Here is a 21061-nt window from a genome sequence, read left to right as displayed (position 1 = left end):
GCAGAACAGGTAGGAAGCCATGAGATACTGTATTTATTTACAATGAATTACTGTCTAATATTGATGTTATTAATATGATTATGTCATCAAATTGATATTTGCCTCTAATTCACATTATTCACATTTGTGTCTGGTTTATTTAGGGTTAGGGTTAGTTGCCTTATGGCGCCATAGAGCTCACCAGTCACGTGACTGTTCTGTGATGTCATGGTTCCAGAAGAGTATTTCCCCATTCTTATTCTGCATTGAGATTTTGATTATTAGCCATATTGTCATAAGCACCCAAGGTAGACTTACCACGGGCAAGCTAGTGGTGAAACAATGTTATATCCTCCTGTAGAAACCACAAATCTGTATATCATCGTTTTTTATTTTAAAACATTTTTTATTCGATTTCAAGTACTACACTACCCACAATTCTACAATGTAATATTGACGTCTTTGATTGGTGGAACTCGCAGTATGGTCATCTGTGATTGGTGGCCTGCCCTAATTCCTCTCTCTGGCTGTTATCCTTCTGGCTAGGCTACTACGAACGTAGGTCACAGCTTGTTGAATAAAAGGGCTAAAACCACCACTGAGTGACTGAAAGTATATTATGTTAACCAGTTCAAGTCACGATCTTTCCACGCTGCACCCGTTTTGAAATCTGTTACCCAGTTCATTCACTAATATACACGGAAATACATCTATCTATGATAATGTTAGCCATTGAGCTAATAGTCTAGAGTACCGTTGGCTTAACCAGGAATCGCCGCCATGTTGTTATAGGGGAAAGGCTAATAGGAGGATAATATTCACAAATGAGGACCACCTTATGACTTTTTAAATGTTTTCTGAAAATCTGATTTAAAAACACATTTATGCTTCAAAAGTCATAAAAGTGTTCCCCGTTTGTGGAGACCGCTGGTCTGGCCCACTGCCACACAGAGTGTTTTCCCATTGGCTGAAACGCTCTGTTGCTCAATCATCCCCTAATCTGATTTGCCGTAAATGCTGGAATGCTCTACCGGAACCCGAGGTGACGTCACGATGCCACGTGACTGTTGATCTCTATAAAGGTTGCCCTATTCCCAGTCCTAGATCCCCCGGCTCGCCCTTGTTGCACCTATCCTACAATGTCCCTATGTCGGTCTTAAACTGCCTCTCTTGAGTTCCATTTCCACCCTGCTACCATAGGAGGCACTGCACTCCTGACTTCCTTCCATTGTCTCAGTGTGGTCTCCAACCTTACCTTTACAAGTTTAAACACTTATAGGCCTATATACTGTAGGTAATTCAGCAGACAAAGCTACATTACCAAGATGCCATTTCCTGACATATGAGCTGACCGGACTCTCTAACTTCTCCACCTTTGATAACAATTTCAAATCAATGTCCTCAATGCCTCCAACTAGCTGCTGCTTTCTCCTGACCGTCATTCAGATTTGGATCATATCTTCCTAAGCTTTTCACAGGCTTTTCTACTGTTCTACTGTCTACTTTTCTACTACTACAACTGTTGCTGTAGCTTCCTCATCTATGAAACACCTTTTTCATAGATCTGCCAATCTTTTGTCCAAGTTCTCAACAAAACAATTTTATGCAGCTGCAGGTGAAATGACATGTTGCCATTTGAAAAAATGACACTTTTTCCTGATCATAGTGCTATTCATCATCATCAACTGTGGTCTGACACATAGGGCCCCTTGCAAACGGGTAGACCCATATGACATTTGGGTGGTCCAGCTATAACATTTAGCAAATATGCCTTCCTTAGCTGGGAGTTACTTCCTGTTTGTATCAACTTATTATATATATAACTTATGTGTCACAACCATGGTTCCAAGTATCTTCTGTAATACAAAGATGATGGTGGCAGTTGAAATATTTTGTGTGTAAAATCTTTTTCAGATAAATTAAAATAAATTGCTTTTGCAAGGTTAGCCTGATGGTGGCACTATGTGAAAGTGAATGAATAACAGAGTTCCTCAAGAATACCATTGCAGTTATTCAGTTGGTCACATTGTGATATGATACATATTTGCTTCTTTAACATATTCTTTATGATCATTATTTTCCTGCAGTAAAAAAAGAAGAGAAAGAAGCAGAAGAGAGAAGAAAAGAAGCAGGTAGGTACCTAAATGACTCATACCATTCTTCCTGTCGATGCTCAAAGTGTTGCTGAAATCTGACAGACAGAAAACTTTAATGCCAGCAGAGGTGGAAAGTAAGAGACTACTTATCTATACAATTTCTATGTAAGGGTACTTGAGTATTTCCTCTTTTTTGAGAAATAAAAGATCCAAGACTTTCTATGCACACAGAAGGCTTATTTCTCCCACATTTTGTTCACAAATGTGTTTAAATTAGTTTTTTTGTTTTTTGCACTATGATCCCTCACCCTGACGGGTGTCAGGGTTTTTTAAGGCCCGCACCAACCCAACCCGTTAAGAGAGCCAGCCCGCCCCGTTAAAATGTGTGTTAATGCTGAACCCAACCCAACCCAGTGGCCCGCAAATGGCCAATTTAATGTAATATGTCTCAGGACTCAGGACATAGGTGCCGATTTATGTTTCTGCCAGTGGGTGCACATGCTTGCGCCCCAACACAACACAATTTCTGCTCCTATAGCGCACTGGCAGGCATCAGATACCAAATAGCTATAGGCTACCAATAGCACAGAACCATCAGTATTTTGGAGAAATGGTCACTTTATATGTAGGCAGGCACAATGACTGGTGAATAAAAAGTTGTTAGTAGTTTTGTCTGTCAGCCGAGGCTGTAATCATCCTACCTGTCTGTCCTGCAGAGTGGAGGTAAAAAAGCAGCACTGAGGGGAGGATGAGAAAATGTGTCCAAACTTTTGCTGATCTAATCTCATCATGACATGCAGGGAAATATATTTTGGTACCCGATGTGTTTAGAAGAGCATTCTCATTTTGTTCAGACAGTTTTGCTATAGTGTAGCGTTATATTTTTGCTTGCTATTAAACAGCCGTGTGATTTGTTTGTGGAGCATAGAGACAGACACAGGGATGTACAAAGTGGCTGTGCAGAGAGAGAGAGGGGATCAGGGATGTATGGCTGAGAGAGCTGAGAGCGTGTCTAGTGCCTCTATAGTGTTCGGCAGTTTAAAACAACAGGTTGACTTCAAAACACCAGCATCAGATGCCAGTGTGTTTGGCCACTGCACTGACATCTTGACAGGACCCAGTCACAGGCACATGCAGCATATACATTCTCTCTCTCTCGCTCCCCCCATTTCCCCGTGGGTGCTCGGCTCTTTCTTTCAGCTCTTTCTGTGGGTGCTCAGCTCTTCTGTTGGTGCTTGGCTCTTTGTGGGTGCTCTAGTGCCCGAGCACCCACAGATTCGGCGCCTATGACTCTCCAAAGTGTCCAAACTCTGTTTCTCTCTCTCTCTCACACACACACACACACACACACACACAACAGTCTGCTCTGGATGAGCGCAGACACGCAGCTGTTCGTTCATGTCATTGAATTGTCATTGTTATTTCTGCGTCGTCGTCATTACAAACTCTATCTGCCTTTTTTCAATTAGCCTAATCCAAAAGGAGAACTACAGAAACAGTCCTTATTCTTTTCAATAACTTGTACTTTCGTTCATACGTTATATGGTCACGTGACGTCATGGTAAAGTTGAAAAATTGATCACGTTTAACACAAAAGTCTGAGGTGGAATTTGAACGTACCTCATTCCTGTCAGGCTTTGCCCTGTGCCTAATGCTCCAACAATCTAAAAATCCACGTCTTTATGTGTGTGTGTGTGTGTGTGTGTGTGAGAGAGAGAGAGAGAGAGAGAGAGAGAGAGAGAGAGAGAGAGAGAGAGAGAGAGAGAGAGAGAGAGAGAGAGAGAGAGAGAGAGAGAGAGAGAGAGAGAGAGAGAGAATTTAATAAAGCATCATTTACCTGATGACCTACGGGCCCAGCAGGTTTTGGGTAGCCTACGCATCACTACAAGATGCTGATTAAACAGCATGATTATTGCACAGGTGTGCCTTGGGCTGGTCAGCTCTGAAACTCCTGGTTGAGTAATAAATGATTCTAACAGGTACTTTATACCTGACACCCAGTCAGACCTGTTTGTCCACCCACCAGTAATGAGCTGAATAGGGTCCAGTTGGGAGTTGGGAATGTGTCAATTATCAGGAAATGTTTGTATTATTCTTTACTCCCCTCTCATTTATTTCATCTGTTGTTTGTTCTGTCAGAAACTCTGTCTGCGTGTCAACATCAACACAAATCCAGTCTGAAGGAGAAGGTTCAGCGTGTGTCTGAGGGGCTTGGTGGAGCAGGAAACTCACTTCTGAATGATTTCTACACAGTGCTTTACCTCACGGTGGGAAGGAGTCAACAGGTCAATCTTGAACATGAGGTCAGACAGATTGAAGCAGCATCCAGAAACCAGAGATCAGAAACAACAATCAGATGTGAAGACATCTTTGAACCTATTGGAAATAAACCAACCAGAGCATTGATGACAATGGGAGTGGCTGGCATTGGGAAAACAGTCTTAACCCATAAGTTCACTCTGGACTGGGCTGAAGACAAAGCCAACCATGATATACAGTTCATATTTCCGTTACCTTTCCGAGAGCTGAATCTGCTGAAAGAGGAATACAGCTTGGTGGGACTTATTCATCACTTCTTTAATAAGATCAAAGAAGCAGGGATCTGCAGGTTTGACGAGTTCCAGGTTGTCTTCATCTTTGACGGTCTGGATGAGTGTCGACTTTCTCTAGACTTCCAGAACAACAAGATCCTGACTGATGTTACAGAGTCAACCTCAGTGGACATGCTGCTGACAAACCTCATCAGGGGGCATCTGCTTCCCACTGCACGCCGCTGGATAACTACACGACCTGCAGCAGCCAATCAGATCCCTCCTGGATACGTTGACGTGATGACAGAGGTGAGAGGCTTCACTGACAATCAAAAGGAGGACTACTTCAGGAAAAAAGTCAGAGATGAGCAGGCCAGCAACATCATCTCCCACATCAAGGCTTCACGAAGCCTCCACATCATGTGCTACATCCCAGTCTTCTGCTGGATCACTGCTACAGTTCTGGAGCATCTGTTGAAAATCAGTGAGAAAGTAAAGATGCCCAAGACCCTGACTGAGATGTACATCCACTTGCTGCTGGTTCAGTCCAAATGGGGGAACGTCAAGTATGACAGAACTGAAGAAGATAATTGGAAGTTGATGCTCGCTCTGGCAAAACTGGCTTTTGAGCAGCTGGAGAAAGGCAACCTGATCTTCTATGAAGCAGACCTGTCAGAGTGTGGCATTGCTATACCAGCAGCCTCAGTGACATCAGGAGTGTTCACGGAGATCTTTAAAGAGGAGTGTGGGCTGTACCAAGGTGACAAGGTCTTCTGCTTTGTCCATCTGAGCCTTCAGGAGTTTTTGGCTGCTGTCTACATGTTCCACTGTCACATGTCACATGATGAGGAGGTACTGGAGACATTCCTGGGAAACGGTTTGGGTAGATCTGAAGACCGTGACCAATCCCTGGATGTCTTCCTGAAGACAGCCATGGACAAATCCCTGAAGAGTGAAAATGGACACCTGGACCTCTTTGTCCGCTTTCTTCATGGCCTCTCAGTGGACTCCAGCCAGAGACTCTTACAAGGCCTGCTGGGTCAGACAGAAAGCAGACCAGACAGCATCCAGAGAGCCATCAGGAACCTGAAGGAGATGTCCACCTCCGATCTCTCTCCTGACAGAATCATCAATATCTTCAACTGTTTGGTGGAGATGAATGACAAGTCAGTGCATCAGCAGATCTTACAGTTCCTGAAGTCCAAGAACAGATCAGTGGATACACTCTCTGTGATCCACTGCTCTTCTCTGGGCTACATGCTAGAGATGTCAGAGGAGGTTCTGGATGTGTTGGACCTGGAGGCCTACAACATATCAAAGGAGGGACAACTGAGTCTGATCCCAGCTGTGAGGAACTGCAGGAAGGCTCGGTTAGTCCTGATGTAAATACCAAAAGTATAGAACAGTGTAGAGTGATCTTTATACTAGGGTTGTCACAATGTTAGAATTTCTAACTTTGATATCTTCTACCAAGGTAAATATTGATGCTCTATACCATTTTTGTACATATCAAGAGGCATAAAAAAAATAAACATTGGATGGACAGAGGCATGCTTCTCCAATATCTAGGCCAGATGAAACTCATTAAAAGCTTTGCTCTTACACAGTAGATTACCCCTGCTCTAGTCCAGTGGTTCTCAACCTTTTTGAGCCACGAGCCCCAAAAAACTTTAGGGATCGGGTTCACAACGCCCCCTCCTGCCACTACCATACCCAACGACAGTGTGCACGCATTCACACACTGATTTCACTCACTCACTCACTGAAATCATTTTTAGTTTAGATAGCTTTATAATACATTAAACCATGTATGGGAGATTTAATCATCATGAAAGAAAAATCTAATCTTTTTTTTTCTCTCTTTTGACAATTATCCAGCGACCCCCCCCCCCCCGACCCCCAGGTTGAGACCACTGCTCTAGTCACCAGCATATCACAAAAAAGCAGATTACCCCTGCTCTAGTCATCAGCCTATCACAACACAGCAGATTACACCTGCTCTAGTCATCAGCCTATCACAACACAGCAGATTACCCCTGCTCTAGTCACCAGCATATCACAAAAAAGCAGATTACCCCTGCTCTAGTCATCAGCCTATCACAACACAGCAGATTCCCCTGCTCTAGTCACCAGCATATCACAAAAAAGCAGATTACCCCTGCAATAGTCATCAGCCTATCACAACGCTTTTAGCTTGTTGAAGTAACATACTGTACCCACCAATGATAGGGAGGGGAAATTCTGTATTATGTTTGATTTTTCATCAAGAGAAAGCACTGCTGGTATCGATACTGTTGCAAATTTGTATTGATACTTACCGATACTATTGACAACTTTATATACTTTCTTTGAATGCCAAATAAACCAAGAGAAAGAACAAGTACTTTATACCTGACACCATCACAATTATAGTAACGATCTATAGTTCCTCAAACATAGAGAATATTACATGGTGTTCTACATAGCAGTGGTACACCGTGTTGGGCTTAACATGTTACAAAGTAATGTCACTGTAATCACATTACTTTTTCCTGTAACAGAGTAAAGACATTACTGTTCCAGGTTCAGTTTCACATTCCGTTACTGATCTAACATATCTGTTGTTTTTTTAGTTTCATTCTTTAGTCTAGTTCAACTCTTTATTGAAGTAATAATATATATGAAAGATCCCCCTCGTCTTCTCCTGCCTTCAGCTCATGTCAGAAATAGCAGAATACTAAACCATAAAATTAACTAAACCCAAACAAAGTCTGTGTCTAATGGTGTCAGGTTTTACCAGAATTTGAACTGAACTGCCCCAATTATTGCAGTTATCATTAGTAGTAGTCGTTGTCGTTGTCGTAATTGCTTTATAAGTTGCTTGCTTGAAGTCCAACTCCTCCTTTATTCTTTATTCAGAGTGAGGGGCTGCAACTTGTCAGAGACTTACTGTGAAGTCGTGGCCTCAGCTCTGAAGGCCAACCCCTCCCATCTGACAGAGCTGGACCTGAGTCACAGCAACCTGATTCTGGAGGAAGGTGCGCGTACAGAATGGAATCTGCATTCAGGATGGAAGCTGATCTATGCTGGACTGGAGAGTCCACACTGCAAACTGGAGACTCTCAGGTCAGACATCATATTTAATAATGTGCCGATACGAATATTAACCGATTGTTTTTACTCTGCTTTATTATTATTAGGGGTTCAAGCCCCGAAGGACTGTCTGTATGTCTGTATGTCTGCGCACAATTGCTGACATCTGCATCACTGATGACATTCACTGATGACATCACAATTACCGGTATGTCAAAATGGTGGTCTTGACCTAGTTTCAAAATGAAGACCAGACACGCTGCCTCACGTCATATGTAATCCTAGTGTGACGACAAGTGTAATCCTAGTGTGATGTCCGTGTGACGCACTTGCCAATATGACGCCGGTAATGTCGTCATGCCGAGGCTATGACTTGGCAGTATTTATAGCCATGCTCAGCGTGTCATCGTCCTCTTTCCCTGATCCTTCTGGTCGCTGTACCTGAGCTGATCGCATCCCATTCTCTGAAGCTGTGTTTCGCCCCACCCACCTCCCCAGTCCACCACCAATGGGTTGACTCCTGAAGAATCCCCTACGGGGGGGGGGGGGGGGGGGGGGATTGCTCTATCCTAGTCCGAGCAGATGGGGGATTCTCTATCCTAGTCCGAGCAGATGCCTCAAGAACTCTCTATCCTAGTCCGAGCAGATGCCTCAAGAAGAGAGGCATCTTACCACGGAGTCATTACGCCAAAGAACTAGTTGCCATGCTGCCATGCCATCAGAATTAGTTGCCATGCCATTTCATGCCATAGATCTTATCGCCATGCCATACTTGAATAAAGCTTGCTTGTTAACTCTACCCTCTGGTCTCTCATGATTGAAATATCATCATCAGTGATGTCATCGCTAATTATTCCAGGAGTGTCTGTCTGTAGCCACTTCTAAACATGAACTCTGGATTAAAACCAAAACCGTAGAATCAGGTCCAGCTATTCCCAGCAGTTCCCCTGCTAGACATGACTCAATAAACCAGTTCATCGCTTTCTAAACATGGGGAGAAGCTCCGGGGCTGCAGTTGAAGGATATTGCGGAGTTTGGCAGAAGGGTGGCGCACGGCCGAGCAGAGGTGGCGGGGAGGGGGGGAGGCTGCGGAAATAGTGCTGCGGAAAGCCTGTGGCAGCCATGAAGTGAAGAAATACAGCAAAGATGGCGACGTCCGTGGTTGTGTTGTTTGTTGTGCTTTTGCAATATTTCCTCACATGTACTCGGCAATGCGGAAAAACTATGAAGAAACTGGAAAGGGATAATATACGTGTAAGCAGAAGAAGATACGAAGCAGCGACACGTCGTGCACAAAGATCCCACCGGAGAAAGTTTGCTTCAGTTGTATTTGCGTTACATGCCCTCCAGCGTGAGAGAGCAATGTGGAAGCGAGGGAGACTCTTCCTATTCTGGGAAGATGCACTTAAGAACTTTGATGAGGTGGAATGGAAGTGTCAATTTTGCGTGTCCCGGTCTACGTTTGAGTATGTGCTGAGTCTGGTGGAACCTGCACAACACAAGATGCACTAACACGCAAGATTACATGATGGCGAAAACCACTAGAAGCACATTTGAGACTGGCCGTTGTGCTTTGGTGGTATGCCACACCGAGCGAGTATAGAACAATAAGCTGCGTGTTTGGTGTTGGGCTACCGTGTGCGTGAAGTCACATCTGCCCTAATGAACAATCTCTATAAGCGTTTAATTTGCCTGCCAAAGGGGGAACAGCTACAGAAAAGCTTAGAACATGAATGTGTACACAGTAATTTAAGACAGTAACAGTAAGTTATTTCACAGTAAGCGTAAACTAAGTGTTCAAGTGGCTGATTTAAGTGCAATGGCCTGTGGGTAGAAACTGTTTTTGTGTCTGGTAGTTTTGGCGTATAGTGCTCTGTAGCGCCTATGAGAGGGCAGGAGTTTAGACAGATCATGGCCAGGGTGAGATGGGTCAGTGATGATCTTTAAGTTTAAAGCCCCCCTCCAGTGTATTCTGTCATCTTTAAGATATTTCATGTGTAGCTGTGGTTTTCCCTGGTCTCTTAATGAGCCACAGTGTTCGCAAGTCTATATTGTTGACAAATAACCTTATTCTGGGCTCAAAGTCCTAAAAATAAGCTGTTGGTAAAAACAGGTGATGACATCAGACATTATGGTTGTCTGACGACTGACATATGATATTCAGATAATAATAATTACTGTATGAGTTACAGTGAATAGCTGGCATTAGCCTCTGGCATTAGCTAGTTGTTAGCTTGTGAGTTATATTAGTTACGTGACAGTAATACGCCACTGAATGACCAGTTTGATATAACTGTCAAGCAGTTTGAGTCACACTCTTTCCATAAAGCCCACCAGCTTTGATATCTGTTGGCTGGTTTTTGATATTTATAACAATATTGTGGCCTCTGGACGAACATTTTGCAGAGGTAGAGGCAGCCATACTGTTTGCGGTCTACCGCCTGGAAGAGAGACAAAGATTGTATATTGAAGGCAGGAGCGATGCTCTTATCCTTTTTGGACAAGAGCCCCACAGCCATGATGTTGCAGTAGAACAAGGTATACGCCTTTGGTTCTTATCAATATACAATCTTGTGCGCAAATGATGACGTGTGTTATTATAGCACTCACTGTATGTTTAGAACATCAATGCTGTACAGGTATGAAAAACTGAGGGGGCTTTAAGTGTTACGGTGCTAACTACCAACATGTTGGTTTGTGTAGCTTGTTCGATAAATGTCTACCTCCTGCCTAGCAAGGGTCAAGTAGGGGTTAATTTAGGATCAAGTTATTGTTAAGTCAGGATTAAGTTCTCCATCCAACTCAAATTCTGCTTCACAATTATTTCCAGAGAACCTGCCATCTGAAAATATTGTCCATATAAAATTGGATCCTGAAACTTAACTAAACATTGTAACAGCCGGTCTGCTTTCAGATGGTAAATGGTAAATGGTCTGCATTTATATAGCGCTTTTATCCAAAGCGCTTTACAATCAGTAGGTAGTCTACATTCACCCATTCATACACCAATGGCGGCAGGCTACCACACAGGGTGCCTACACACCATCGGGAGCAAGGAGGGTTAAGTGTCTTGCCCAAGGACACAATGACAGCAGCTGGGAGGGAGCGGGGATCGAACCGCCAACCCTAGCGTCATTGGCCGACCCGCTCTACCTCCTGAGCTAAAGCCGCCCCAGATGGAAAGACTCTATAAGGCCGACATGATGCTGATGCACACTGACAACATGCTGAAGTCCACTGAATTATTAAAACCTGCATTGTTGAAAGCTTTCAGGGATATTTTATTTTATAGCTATTTGTTTTATTCTTTATTCAGATTGGGGGGCTGCAACTTGTCAGAGGCGTACTTTGAAGTCCTGGTCTCAGCTCTAAAGTCCAACCCCTCCCATCTGAAAGAGCTGGACCTGAGTGGATGCAGGTTGTCAGAGTCTGACTGTGAAGCCCTGGTCTCAGCTTTGAAGTGCACCCCATCGCGTCTGAGAAAGCTGGACCTGAGTAACAACAACTTACAAGATTCGGGCGTGAAGCTTCTCTCTGCTGGACTGGAGAGTCCAGACTTCAGACTGGAGATTCTCAGGTAAAATCAGTTTATCGTTTTTCTCAGCTGATTTGATACATTTCTCCAAATTATGGTCTGTTCTCTCAAAACAGGATTCCTGAATCTGCAAAGGTTGTTCTGCAGGTTTACACAAGGATTTGAGTTTTATTGATCCAGCTTCATTATACACAGCAGTGAAGCTCAGTGACTGAGAGAAGATCATCCATGTCCTGATATCTTGTCATTAGATTCCCACACCACTCTCTCTGTTCATCTCACCCATAATTCACTGTCACATCTCCAGCTGCTTCAGAATAGAGCAGCTAGATATTAACCAGTGGGAATGTGACATCATCATCTCCCAGTTTTTAACACCTGTCCTCTGGTTACCAGTTAGATAGATAATTCATATTAAAATGTCACTGAACACATTTAAAGCAGGCTAGCTTTGGTCCTGAATTATACTGTGGAGCTCTTAGTTCCCTGTAAGCCGAGGGCCAGCTCAGATCTTCAGGTCCTCCCATATTTCCCTCAGACTCAACACTGAAAGTGGTTTCACTTTAGTGAGGCTGCAGATTCACTATCGTCTTTAAAACTCTTTGTAAAACACACTTTTATTGACTTGCTTTTGTGTCATTTTGTGTAACCTTTCTTGTCTCTCTTCTCTTCTTCATCTCCTTTCTCATGTTTATATTTTAATTTAAATTCACTTACTTTTTAAAGTGTTTCCTAAGTTATATCCACTTTCTTTCTTTCTTTCTTTCTTTCTTTCTTTCTTTCTTTCTTTCTTTCTTTACTTATTTTATGGCCTGTTGTGCAGCATAACAGTGCATTTACAGTCTGTCAGTAGAAATAATACAATAATGAATTAAATATAAGGGTTAGTTAACCTCATCAATACAGTCTGTCAGTAGAAATAATACAATATTGACATTAAATATAAGGGTCAGTTAGCCTCATCAATACAGTCTGTCAGTAGAAATAATGCAATAATGACTGTCACGGGTTCGGTTCTAAAAAGAGATAGGCTCGTGTCTAGATGAACTGGACCCGCAACATACCACAGCAGAACGAAATAACCACAAGGCTGTCAGGTGGAAAGTTTGCAAAAAGGGAGGATGACTTACCTAGCATACAGCGCAAGGCGCAGACAGCAGGCCGGCTGATGCAGACAGCTTCACGGGACAGCTCAAGCCGGGGTGTGGAAGCTAGCTACAACCGTTCATTAGTTTAGACGCTACTAGAAAAGTATCTCACACACACACTCACACCCATACGTGAAAATAAAGGAATAAAAACACTAGAGAACAGGAGGCGGAAGAGACCACCTGTCTCCCTTGTCTTGAGGTTTAGAATGGCAGCCAGAGCCCCGCAGCTTATTGCCACGTCATATAGACTACACCCCTAAAGTCAACTCCCACTTTCCCAATGACAGCCTTACGCCATGTCATAAATCACATGACAGTGGTAACCAGGGGTAACCGACAAACATCATACTAACGAACTGTGACAATGACATTACGGGTCAGTTAGCCTCATCAATAGTCTGTCAGTAGAAGTAATACAATAATGACATTAAATATAACAAAGTCAGTTAGCCTCATCAATACAGTCTGTCAGTAGAAGTAATACAATAATGACATTATATGTCAGTTAGCCTCATCAATACTGTAGCGAAGCTAGTGTGCTCGCTGGGGGCAAACCTTTGGGGCTTGCCTCGTGAAGTGTGCTGGATCGTGGATGAAGGCTCACGGGCTGTGATCGATCAGAATCACGGAGATGGAGATAGGGACCGACATGTCGGTCCTGGGATGCGGTTGAATTACCACTGTTGACCTCTCTGGGTGTAAGGCAGTTGGTCAGCAGGGCCTGGCTGGTTGTAAGACAGCAGGGGTTCAATTCGGGTCCGGGATTAGTTGTGCTAATGGTTGACATTATTAGGGGAGTAAGGATACCTGAATCAAGCAGGAATCTCTCGGATGTGGTGTAGCGTCACGGAACACCTGCCTATATGGTCGAGCTCCTGTGTATGACATCACGTCATTGGTGATGTCACAACGCTCGAGGGAACCATGACATCATCGGTTCCATGTCTGACATCGCCGATGACCTCACAGGTGAACTCCATGCTATGACATCACTGTCATCGCTGATGATGTCATCATCATTACGTCGCTGACGTGTCGGCTGGTAGGCATCGACTGCCCCAAGAACAGGCCTGACGGTGGGCCATTATGGACCGTTTCTACAGCCGCTCCCAGATTCCTGTGGGGAATCTGTATTCTTCCAGGAATGGCCGGAATGGCCCTCCAGTCCCACCTGGTATAGGCAGGGCTTGGTTGATTATTCTGGGAGTGAGGGGGGCTGTGGTCCGCCTGGCCACCAGCCGGGTGTAGGCACGGGTCCGCGCGCCGTTGTCCAGTCCCGTACATCACAAGAGCCAAGATTTGGTGACTGTCCTCGTTGGCCAGGATGTGTGTGGGATCCTACTGCAGTAGCGAGCTGTAATGGCCTCTGGGGGCTTGAGCTTCCAGTTGAGGAAGCTCAGCGGCGTGAGGTCAGTGCGGGAGCCGCTCAGGAGCCAGGGGTCTACCCATCCTACCCATCCTACCCAGCTACTGCGGTAGTGAGGAGCCTCTGGTTCTGGTGGCTTGAGTTTCCAGTCGAGGAACCTCAGCGGCGTAGGGTCGGTGAGGAAGCAGTTTGTCTGCCCTCGTTGGAGGGAGGCCTCTGCCCCTAGTGTCTCGTTGGCCGCCCCGTGGAGCGCCGGTGTGGCATCCTCACTGAGGGCACCGACGGTCGTGCACTCCTCCGGCAGGGGGGGAGCCGACCTGAGGCCACCGTAACTTGGCTTCAACTCCTCGCTCTTATCCGCGGTCGTGTGGAGTCGGGGTGTCTTTGGCCAGCGATTTGGGCTGAGAAGGGGGAAGGGGGATCCGCAACCCCGACTGCTGGTGGTGAGTGCGGGAAGAGGCCTTCCCCACGCAGTGTCGACCACAACAGCTACCTGTGATTGCGGTGGGTCGTCCTCCCACTCTTCCCAGGCCTGCAGCAGTGTCTCGGGTAGGACTGGATCATCCCAGCCTGGTTCCCATTTCCATCGGTGCTGTATGAGCAGGATAAGATGGATCCTCCCGAACTGATGGAGGGGCAAATTCCTCGGGCGGGATTCCTGCTGCAGGGCGGTGATGGGGTAAGGTTGCTCGTCTAGACCAAGGTTCGGTTCCGTAAAGGCTCTCTCGGTGCAATAGGTCTGCTCTGGGCGAATTGCCGGCGAGACGATGAGGGAGACGGCCGCCCCGTGAAGCATCTGGGGCTCCTGCCTCGGCGTCCGCAGAGGCGTGTCCACTTGCTCCACTTGCTCGGGCTTGTTGGCCTCCCTGGAGACCTTGGCTGGAGTTGTCTCCATGAGCCCGGGCAGGGCCAGGAGGTGAATTCTGGGAATAGGTAGTTGAGATGGCTGGTCCCGTCCCCTGGGGGGGTCCCAGCTGTCGTGTCCAGCTATCTTGTGGGAATGATTGACGCCGTCCGGCTGGCTGTGCCCTGTGCTGTTGGTCCCAACGTTCGCCGTGCCTACCTGAGTGTGGGGTATCGCAGTGGCGGGGTCGGCCGCCCCGTTGCACTGTATTGCATGCTCAGGGTCGGCGACCTCTGTCCTAGGTGGGAGTGTTGGTGGCATTGGCACTGGAACAGTGGGTTCCATAGTTTGGGTCGTTGGCTCTGGAGCCGCCGTGCTGACCTGACCCTGGTCGTGGGAGGTGAGAGGCACAGGTGGAACTGCCGGGTCCCCGGCAAGCAGACAGGCGCGAGGCCGGGCTGCTACGTGCTCCTGCTCGACTTGCAGCCGGGCACGAACCCGGGCCTCGTGGTGGGCCAGCTCAGCTTGCCGCAGGTGTCGGCTTCTCTCCAGGCGGCGGGTGATCCGCTCTCTAGCTTGGAGGGCCTCTTCTTGGGCCTGTTGGGCCTCTGCTTGGGCCTCTGCTTGGACCCGTTGAGCCTCTGCTTGGACCCGTTGAGCCTCTGCTTGGACCCGTTCTTGGGCCCGCCTCGCCTCTGCTTTGACCCGTTCTTGGGCCCGCCTCGCCGCTCTGGTTTGCTCATTCAGCCGGTCGTACTCCGCATCGGCTTCCTCCTCCTCCGCGTGTTGGCGGCGAAGGCTCTCGGTCGCCAATCGTGTCTTGTATTCCTCGTAAGCTGCCGCTTGGTCTGGGGAATACGCGTGGCCGCGTACGGTTGACCGTGAGCTGGCGCTAGAGTGTCGCGATGCACTATGGTGACTGCAGTAACTGCTGGCGCTAGAGTGTCGCGATGCACTATGGTAACTGCTGGCGCTATGATAGTGAGAGTGACTGGGGCTCCTCGACCGAGGCTCTGCTCGGGAAGGGGGCCGGACCCCTTGGTACCGGGCTGACCCATACCGGCCTGGGGTCTCCGGGTCATAGGCGAGGGCCTGGGCCGAAGATATTCCGTCATGATGGCTTGCGCCCTGATGATGGTGACTCCTGCGCCCGCTGGGGCTGCAGGATACATGGGCGTCTCTGACGTCATAGGTCAAGCCTCCATGACCTGACCTGTCCCGACTTGACTGGTGGCCAGCTTGATGGGACCTGCCAGTGCGTTGGGATTCCTTGAAGTGTTCAGTGATGTCCTGGTTGGTCTCCCTTTGGCGCACGATCGTAGCGTCGAACTTAGCCTTTTCTCGAGCTAGGAGATCGGCCCTTTCCTGGTCTGCCTGAGCAGGGAGTCGGTGGTTGCTGCGGATGAGCTCCTGCCCCGGTTGGATCGTCTGGTCGGAGTGTAGGGGGTCTGGCCCTGGGGCTCCTGCCTCGCTCGTACTACTCCGAACGCTGGATACTCTGCGGTATCCAGATTCGATCTGGTGGGGGAAGGGTTGCTCCTCTGGTCGGTAAGGTGCCGTAACCAGAGCGAGCTCACCTGACTCCTGCTCCATCTCTGAGCGTCGCAAGTCCTCTGATCCGCTCGAAGGACCAAATTGTAGCGAAGCTTGTTGGCTTGCTGGGGGCAAAGCTTTGGGGCTTGCCTCGTGAAGTGTGCTGGATCGTGTATGAGGGCTCACGCGCTGCGATCGATCAGAATCACGGAGATGGAGATAGGGACAGACATGTCGGTCCTGGGATGCGGTTGAATTACCACTGTTGACCTCTCTGGGTGTAAGGCAGTTGGTCAGCAGGGCCTGGCTGGTTGTAAGACAGCAGGGGTTCAATTCGGGTCCGGGATTAGTTGTGCTAATGGTTGACATTATTAGGGGAGTAAGGATACCTGAATCAAGCAGGAATCTCTCGGATGTGGTGTAGCGTCACGGAACACCTGCCTATATGGTCGAGCTCCTGTGTATGACATCACGTCATTGGTGATGTCACAACGCTCGAGGGAACCATGACATCATCGGTTCCATGTCTGACATCGCCGATGACCTCACAGGTGAACTCCATGCTATGACATCACTGTCATCGCTGATGATGTCATCATCATTACGTCGCTGACGTGTCGGCTGGTAGGCATCGACTGCCCCAAGAACAGGCCTGACGGTGGGCCATTATGGACCGTTTCTACAAATACAGTCTGTCAGTAAAAGTAATACAATAATGACATTAAGGGTCAGTTAGCCTAATCAATACAGTCTGTCAGTAGAAGTAATACAATAATGACATTATATATAATGTCAGTTAGCCTCATCAATACAGTCTGTCAGTAGAAGTACAGTAATGACATTAAATCCCTTCGATACAGTCGGTCAGTAGACATAATAGGTAACGACATTAAATATAAGGTCAGTTAGCCTCAATGATGGAAATGATAGAAATAATATATTAATGAGATTAAAGCCCCCCCTCCAGTGTATTTTGTCATTTTTAAGATAGTTCATGTGTTGGTGAGTCATGACGATGGGCCCTATCTTCGTACAGGCGATATCCCCTATTTATGCTTGCGCACCTGTTTTCCGCGTGCCTTAAGGCAGGGAAGATACCGGTCTGCCTTGCGCATTTGTCTAGGTGTTCTGCCGAGATTTGCACCCCCACCCGGGAGCATCCCCACCAGCATATTGTAATGATTTATACAGAAATGTAACTGTTTAAAAGTGATATAATTGTCTGGGTAGACGTGACCTCCCTGATTTCGAAGTTAAAACAGCCCCGAAATATGTTGGGGATGCAATTCTCGGCAGGAATGCGGAAACGTTCACGGCACGTGTCGCAGGCGCAAATTAGAGCCGTGCCAAAATCATCGGGATTTGGGCGGTCTTAACTACCACAATTATTCACAGGTGTGGCCATGCAATGCTGGGCATTACGTCAATCAAAACCAATCAGATTCCCGTCTCGCAATGGTTTGTTTGCACGAGGCATGCTAGCCAACAACACATGCAACACAACCCAACACATGCAACACATGTGTTGCATGTGTTGCTGAACACAGCATGTGTTGTTGCATGTGTTGTTGCATGTGCCCCCGGCGCAGTGATAAGCGCTGTCGCCTCACAGCTAGAAGGTCCTGGGTTCGATTCCCACCTGGGACACTGTGAACCCTGAAGGAGTGCTTGCCCGTCCGCATGTCCTCGAGTGCCCACCGCCCGGGTGGGGTCATCAAAATAGCCTTTCTGTGTGGAGTTTGCATGTTCTACTCATGCCTCCTGGGGGTTTCCTTCATATAGGAACCCCTCACCAAAACATGCAATATCCTGGTCGCTGAAGTGGTGCCTCCTCTGGTCATTAGGGGCACCTGTTTGGAGGGAGGGAAACTTGTTGGAATAGCGTGATCCTCCCACGTGCTATGTCCTACCGGTGAAGCTTTCCCTGTCTGGGTGAAAAGAAGCGGCTGGCTACTGCCCATGTCTCGGAGGAAGCATGGAGCCAGTTTCGGCTCTCCCCAGATCGGCAGAGGGTGGAGCAGCAACCAGGATAGATACATTAAAATTAGCACTAATGGGAGATAAAAATGGGATAAAAAAAAAATCTGGGAAGATTCCCGTCTCGCGATCGCTGTTTGCGCGAGGCATGCAATATGCTGTAATTCTCTCCATGCGTAATAGAGTGGACTCACTCGTGCCAAGGACAAAGAGAGATGGAGAAAGCTTGTGACAGATCGGCTGTGGTGCCAACGACCCTCCGGGTTATGGGATAGCAGTAGGTGAATAGCCTATTGCAAGTAGGCTACAATGTACAAGTTTTCTCAATTTATTTACCATAACCCCTCCTTGCGATGTGATAAAAGTTTCTCAGTGAATTATAGTTGATTGCCTCACCGAATAATCTGCTGGTTACCCAATTTTAGCAGCATAATTTGATGTCCTGGGGTGGCACGTCCGTGCGTAATGATGTTTCTGCACTGCACAGCGTGGAGATTATGGTGCGATCAAGCGCAGCAAGTGTTTTAGCGTCTGGAGCGCAGCTAAGAGGTGCTTTTCAAAGCTCTTAGCGCAAAGTAATTGCGCGCTGCTGACGATAGGATAATGCCATCTATCCCCACATTCTAGCGCCGAAACGCCTGCTTTGTCATGTGGCACGCCTATGCCCAGTACAATTATAACAGGCATGTGCTTGTGCCCGCCCCAATTTGCATTGTGCACGCCGTTAAACGAGTGCAAACGCTAAATTACCACTTTTGGGAAGATAGGGCCCCTGGTCTGTTAATTAGCCACACTGTTAGCCAATGTATTTATTTTGTGCACAAAGTCGAAAAAATAAGCTGTTGGTAAAAACGGGTGATGAGATTATTATAGCATTTCATATCATATCATGTCATCAGTTATTATATCATTCTATCATTATAGTGGTCTGATGACTGACACATGATCGACAGATAATACAGTACAGTACACAGTAAATAGCTAGCATTAGCCTCTGGCGGTAGCTAGCTGTTAGCTATGTTAGTTATGTGGGCATAAAATGCCACTGAATGACTTGTTAACCAGTTTGAGTCACTCTCTTTCCATAAAGCCCACCAGCTTTGATATATGTTGGCTAGTTGTTGATGTTATAACAATACTGTGGCTAAACTAAAGTCTTTCAGAGACTGTCATGGCGGCATAACTGTTTCCGGTATTTCTATTCTGTGTGCAGACAAAGTGTTGAGCAAAGAGATAACAGACAGACAGAACAGCGCTGCAGTCATTATGCTACATTAGCATAATGAGTAGAAAAAGCTATTAACATTCGGTTCTTATCAATGTAACTTCTTTGGCGCAAATAATGACGTGTTTATACAGCATTTTCATAGAACACAAACAGTTATACTGGTAGGAAAAACTGACTGGAGGGGGGCTTTAAATATAAGGGTCAGTTAACCTCATTAATACAGTCTGCCAGTAGAAATAATACAATGCTGACATTAAATATAACAGAATAACATTCCCACATGTCTTCTTGTCCTTCAGGCTGAGTGTCTGCCAGCTGTCAGAGAAAAGCTGTGCAGCTCTGGCCTCAGTTCTCAGCTCCCAGTCCTCTAGTCTGACAGAGCTGGACCTGAATAACAACGACTTACAAGATGCAGGCGTGAAGCTGCTCTCAGCTGGACTGCGGAGTCCTCACTGTAGACTGGAGACTCTCAGGTCAGGATCACTGTTACTGTTCAACAGACCATTTAAATTCTACTTCACATGCACATTAATGTCAGAGAAAATATTGGTTCTCGCATTTTCCTGCTGTGGTCTTTGAAACCAGCTGAAAAACCAACATTCAGCTCCACCTTCTCTCCTCTGAGATAGTTATTTATTTTTATCCTCACTGCCTCTGTTGGTGAAACCTGAAGTAAAGGACTTGTCAGATTCTGTCGAACTGAGTCCAGAACTGAACTGAAAACACAAACCTAATGCTGGTATCAGCTGTTAAAGGGATACGCCAACATTTTGAGAGATTTGCCTATTTGCCATATTCCCGATAGTAAAACTGAATGTAGATGCTTTTCTCTTCCCTGTGCGTGCTTTAGAAAGTGTGTTTCACCTTCCTGCTAGTGAGTTTAGCACTACAATGGCAGTATAGGGTACAGCTGCCTATACCCCCATTCAGTCACCAAAAATACACATTCGAACAGCACCAGAAACACTCACATGTTATGACTCGTGTACTCACCACGCGATGAAATATATCCACCATTACGGGAAACGGTCATTTTAGAAGTAAATACATACCAGCAAGTGATGACGGCATGCGCCTCAGGCAAACGCAGGAGTAACTTTGGTTCTGCCATAATAGTTCTGGCTAAGGATTTACTTAAAAAATGACCGTTTCCCGGAGAAGGCCATATGCCAGTGCACAAAGGCAAGCCTACAAATAAATCACTTGACTTTCCGCTAAAGTTTCGCGGAAAGTTAAACTTTTACAGTCTGTGTCAAAACAGACACACATACAAGCAGAGAGAGAGAGAGAAGTAAACATGATCTATCATCTTAGTTAAAATTGGCTAAGTGGGTAGTGTCTGTGGTGTCAGTCACGATGGTGATGTCATCAGTGATGTCACTTGAGCAATTGTGATGTCATCAGTGATGTCACTTGAGCAATTGTGATGTCATCAGTGATGTCACTTGAGCAATTGTGATGTCAGTGATGTCACTTCAGCAATCAGTGATGTCACTCGAGCAACTGTGATGTAGTATGAGCCGATGGCACACAGTTGCACAGTGGCGCCTAGGTGGATGGGCGGTGTGTGTCTGTCTGTCAGTCATGATTTTGGGAGCCCACGGAGCGGGCGATTTCCATAACTGCAGTCATGGCACATCATCCGAGTCTCCACCCTAGGAATTGAGTGCCGCATGCTCGATTCCTAGTATTTTTATAATCCTATAACTATAAAAGTGCACTCAGTAGTGCAGATCTCTTTAGAGAAAA

At 46.5% G+C, this 21061-nt stretch overlaps 1 protein-coding gene across 1 annotated transcript; it reads left to right on the top strand.

The window, feature by feature from the left end:
• Positions 1-4486: 4486 nt before the first annotated feature.
• Positions 4487-11259, top strand: LOC310792020 (protein NLRC3-like; the record flags this gene model as incomplete). The annotated part of the gene is made up of 3 exons (XM_083653702.1): positions 4487-5167; positions 5534-5884; positions 11077-11259. 3 exons carry the CDS (start codon positions 4487-4489, stop codon positions 11257-11259), a joined length of 1215 nt encoding a protein of 404 aa, XP_083509828.1.
• Between the last annotated feature and the right edge of the window lie 9802 nt (positions 11260-21061).

Source organism: Poromitra crassiceps (assembly GCF_964638095.1).
Source record: "Poromitra crassiceps genome assembly, chromosome: 17".
Classification (NCBI taxonomy): domain Eukaryota; kingdom Metazoa; phylum Chordata; class Actinopteri; order Beryciformes; family Melamphaidae; genus Poromitra; species Poromitra crassiceps.
This window is presented reverse-complemented; position numbering and strand designations above follow the sequence as displayed.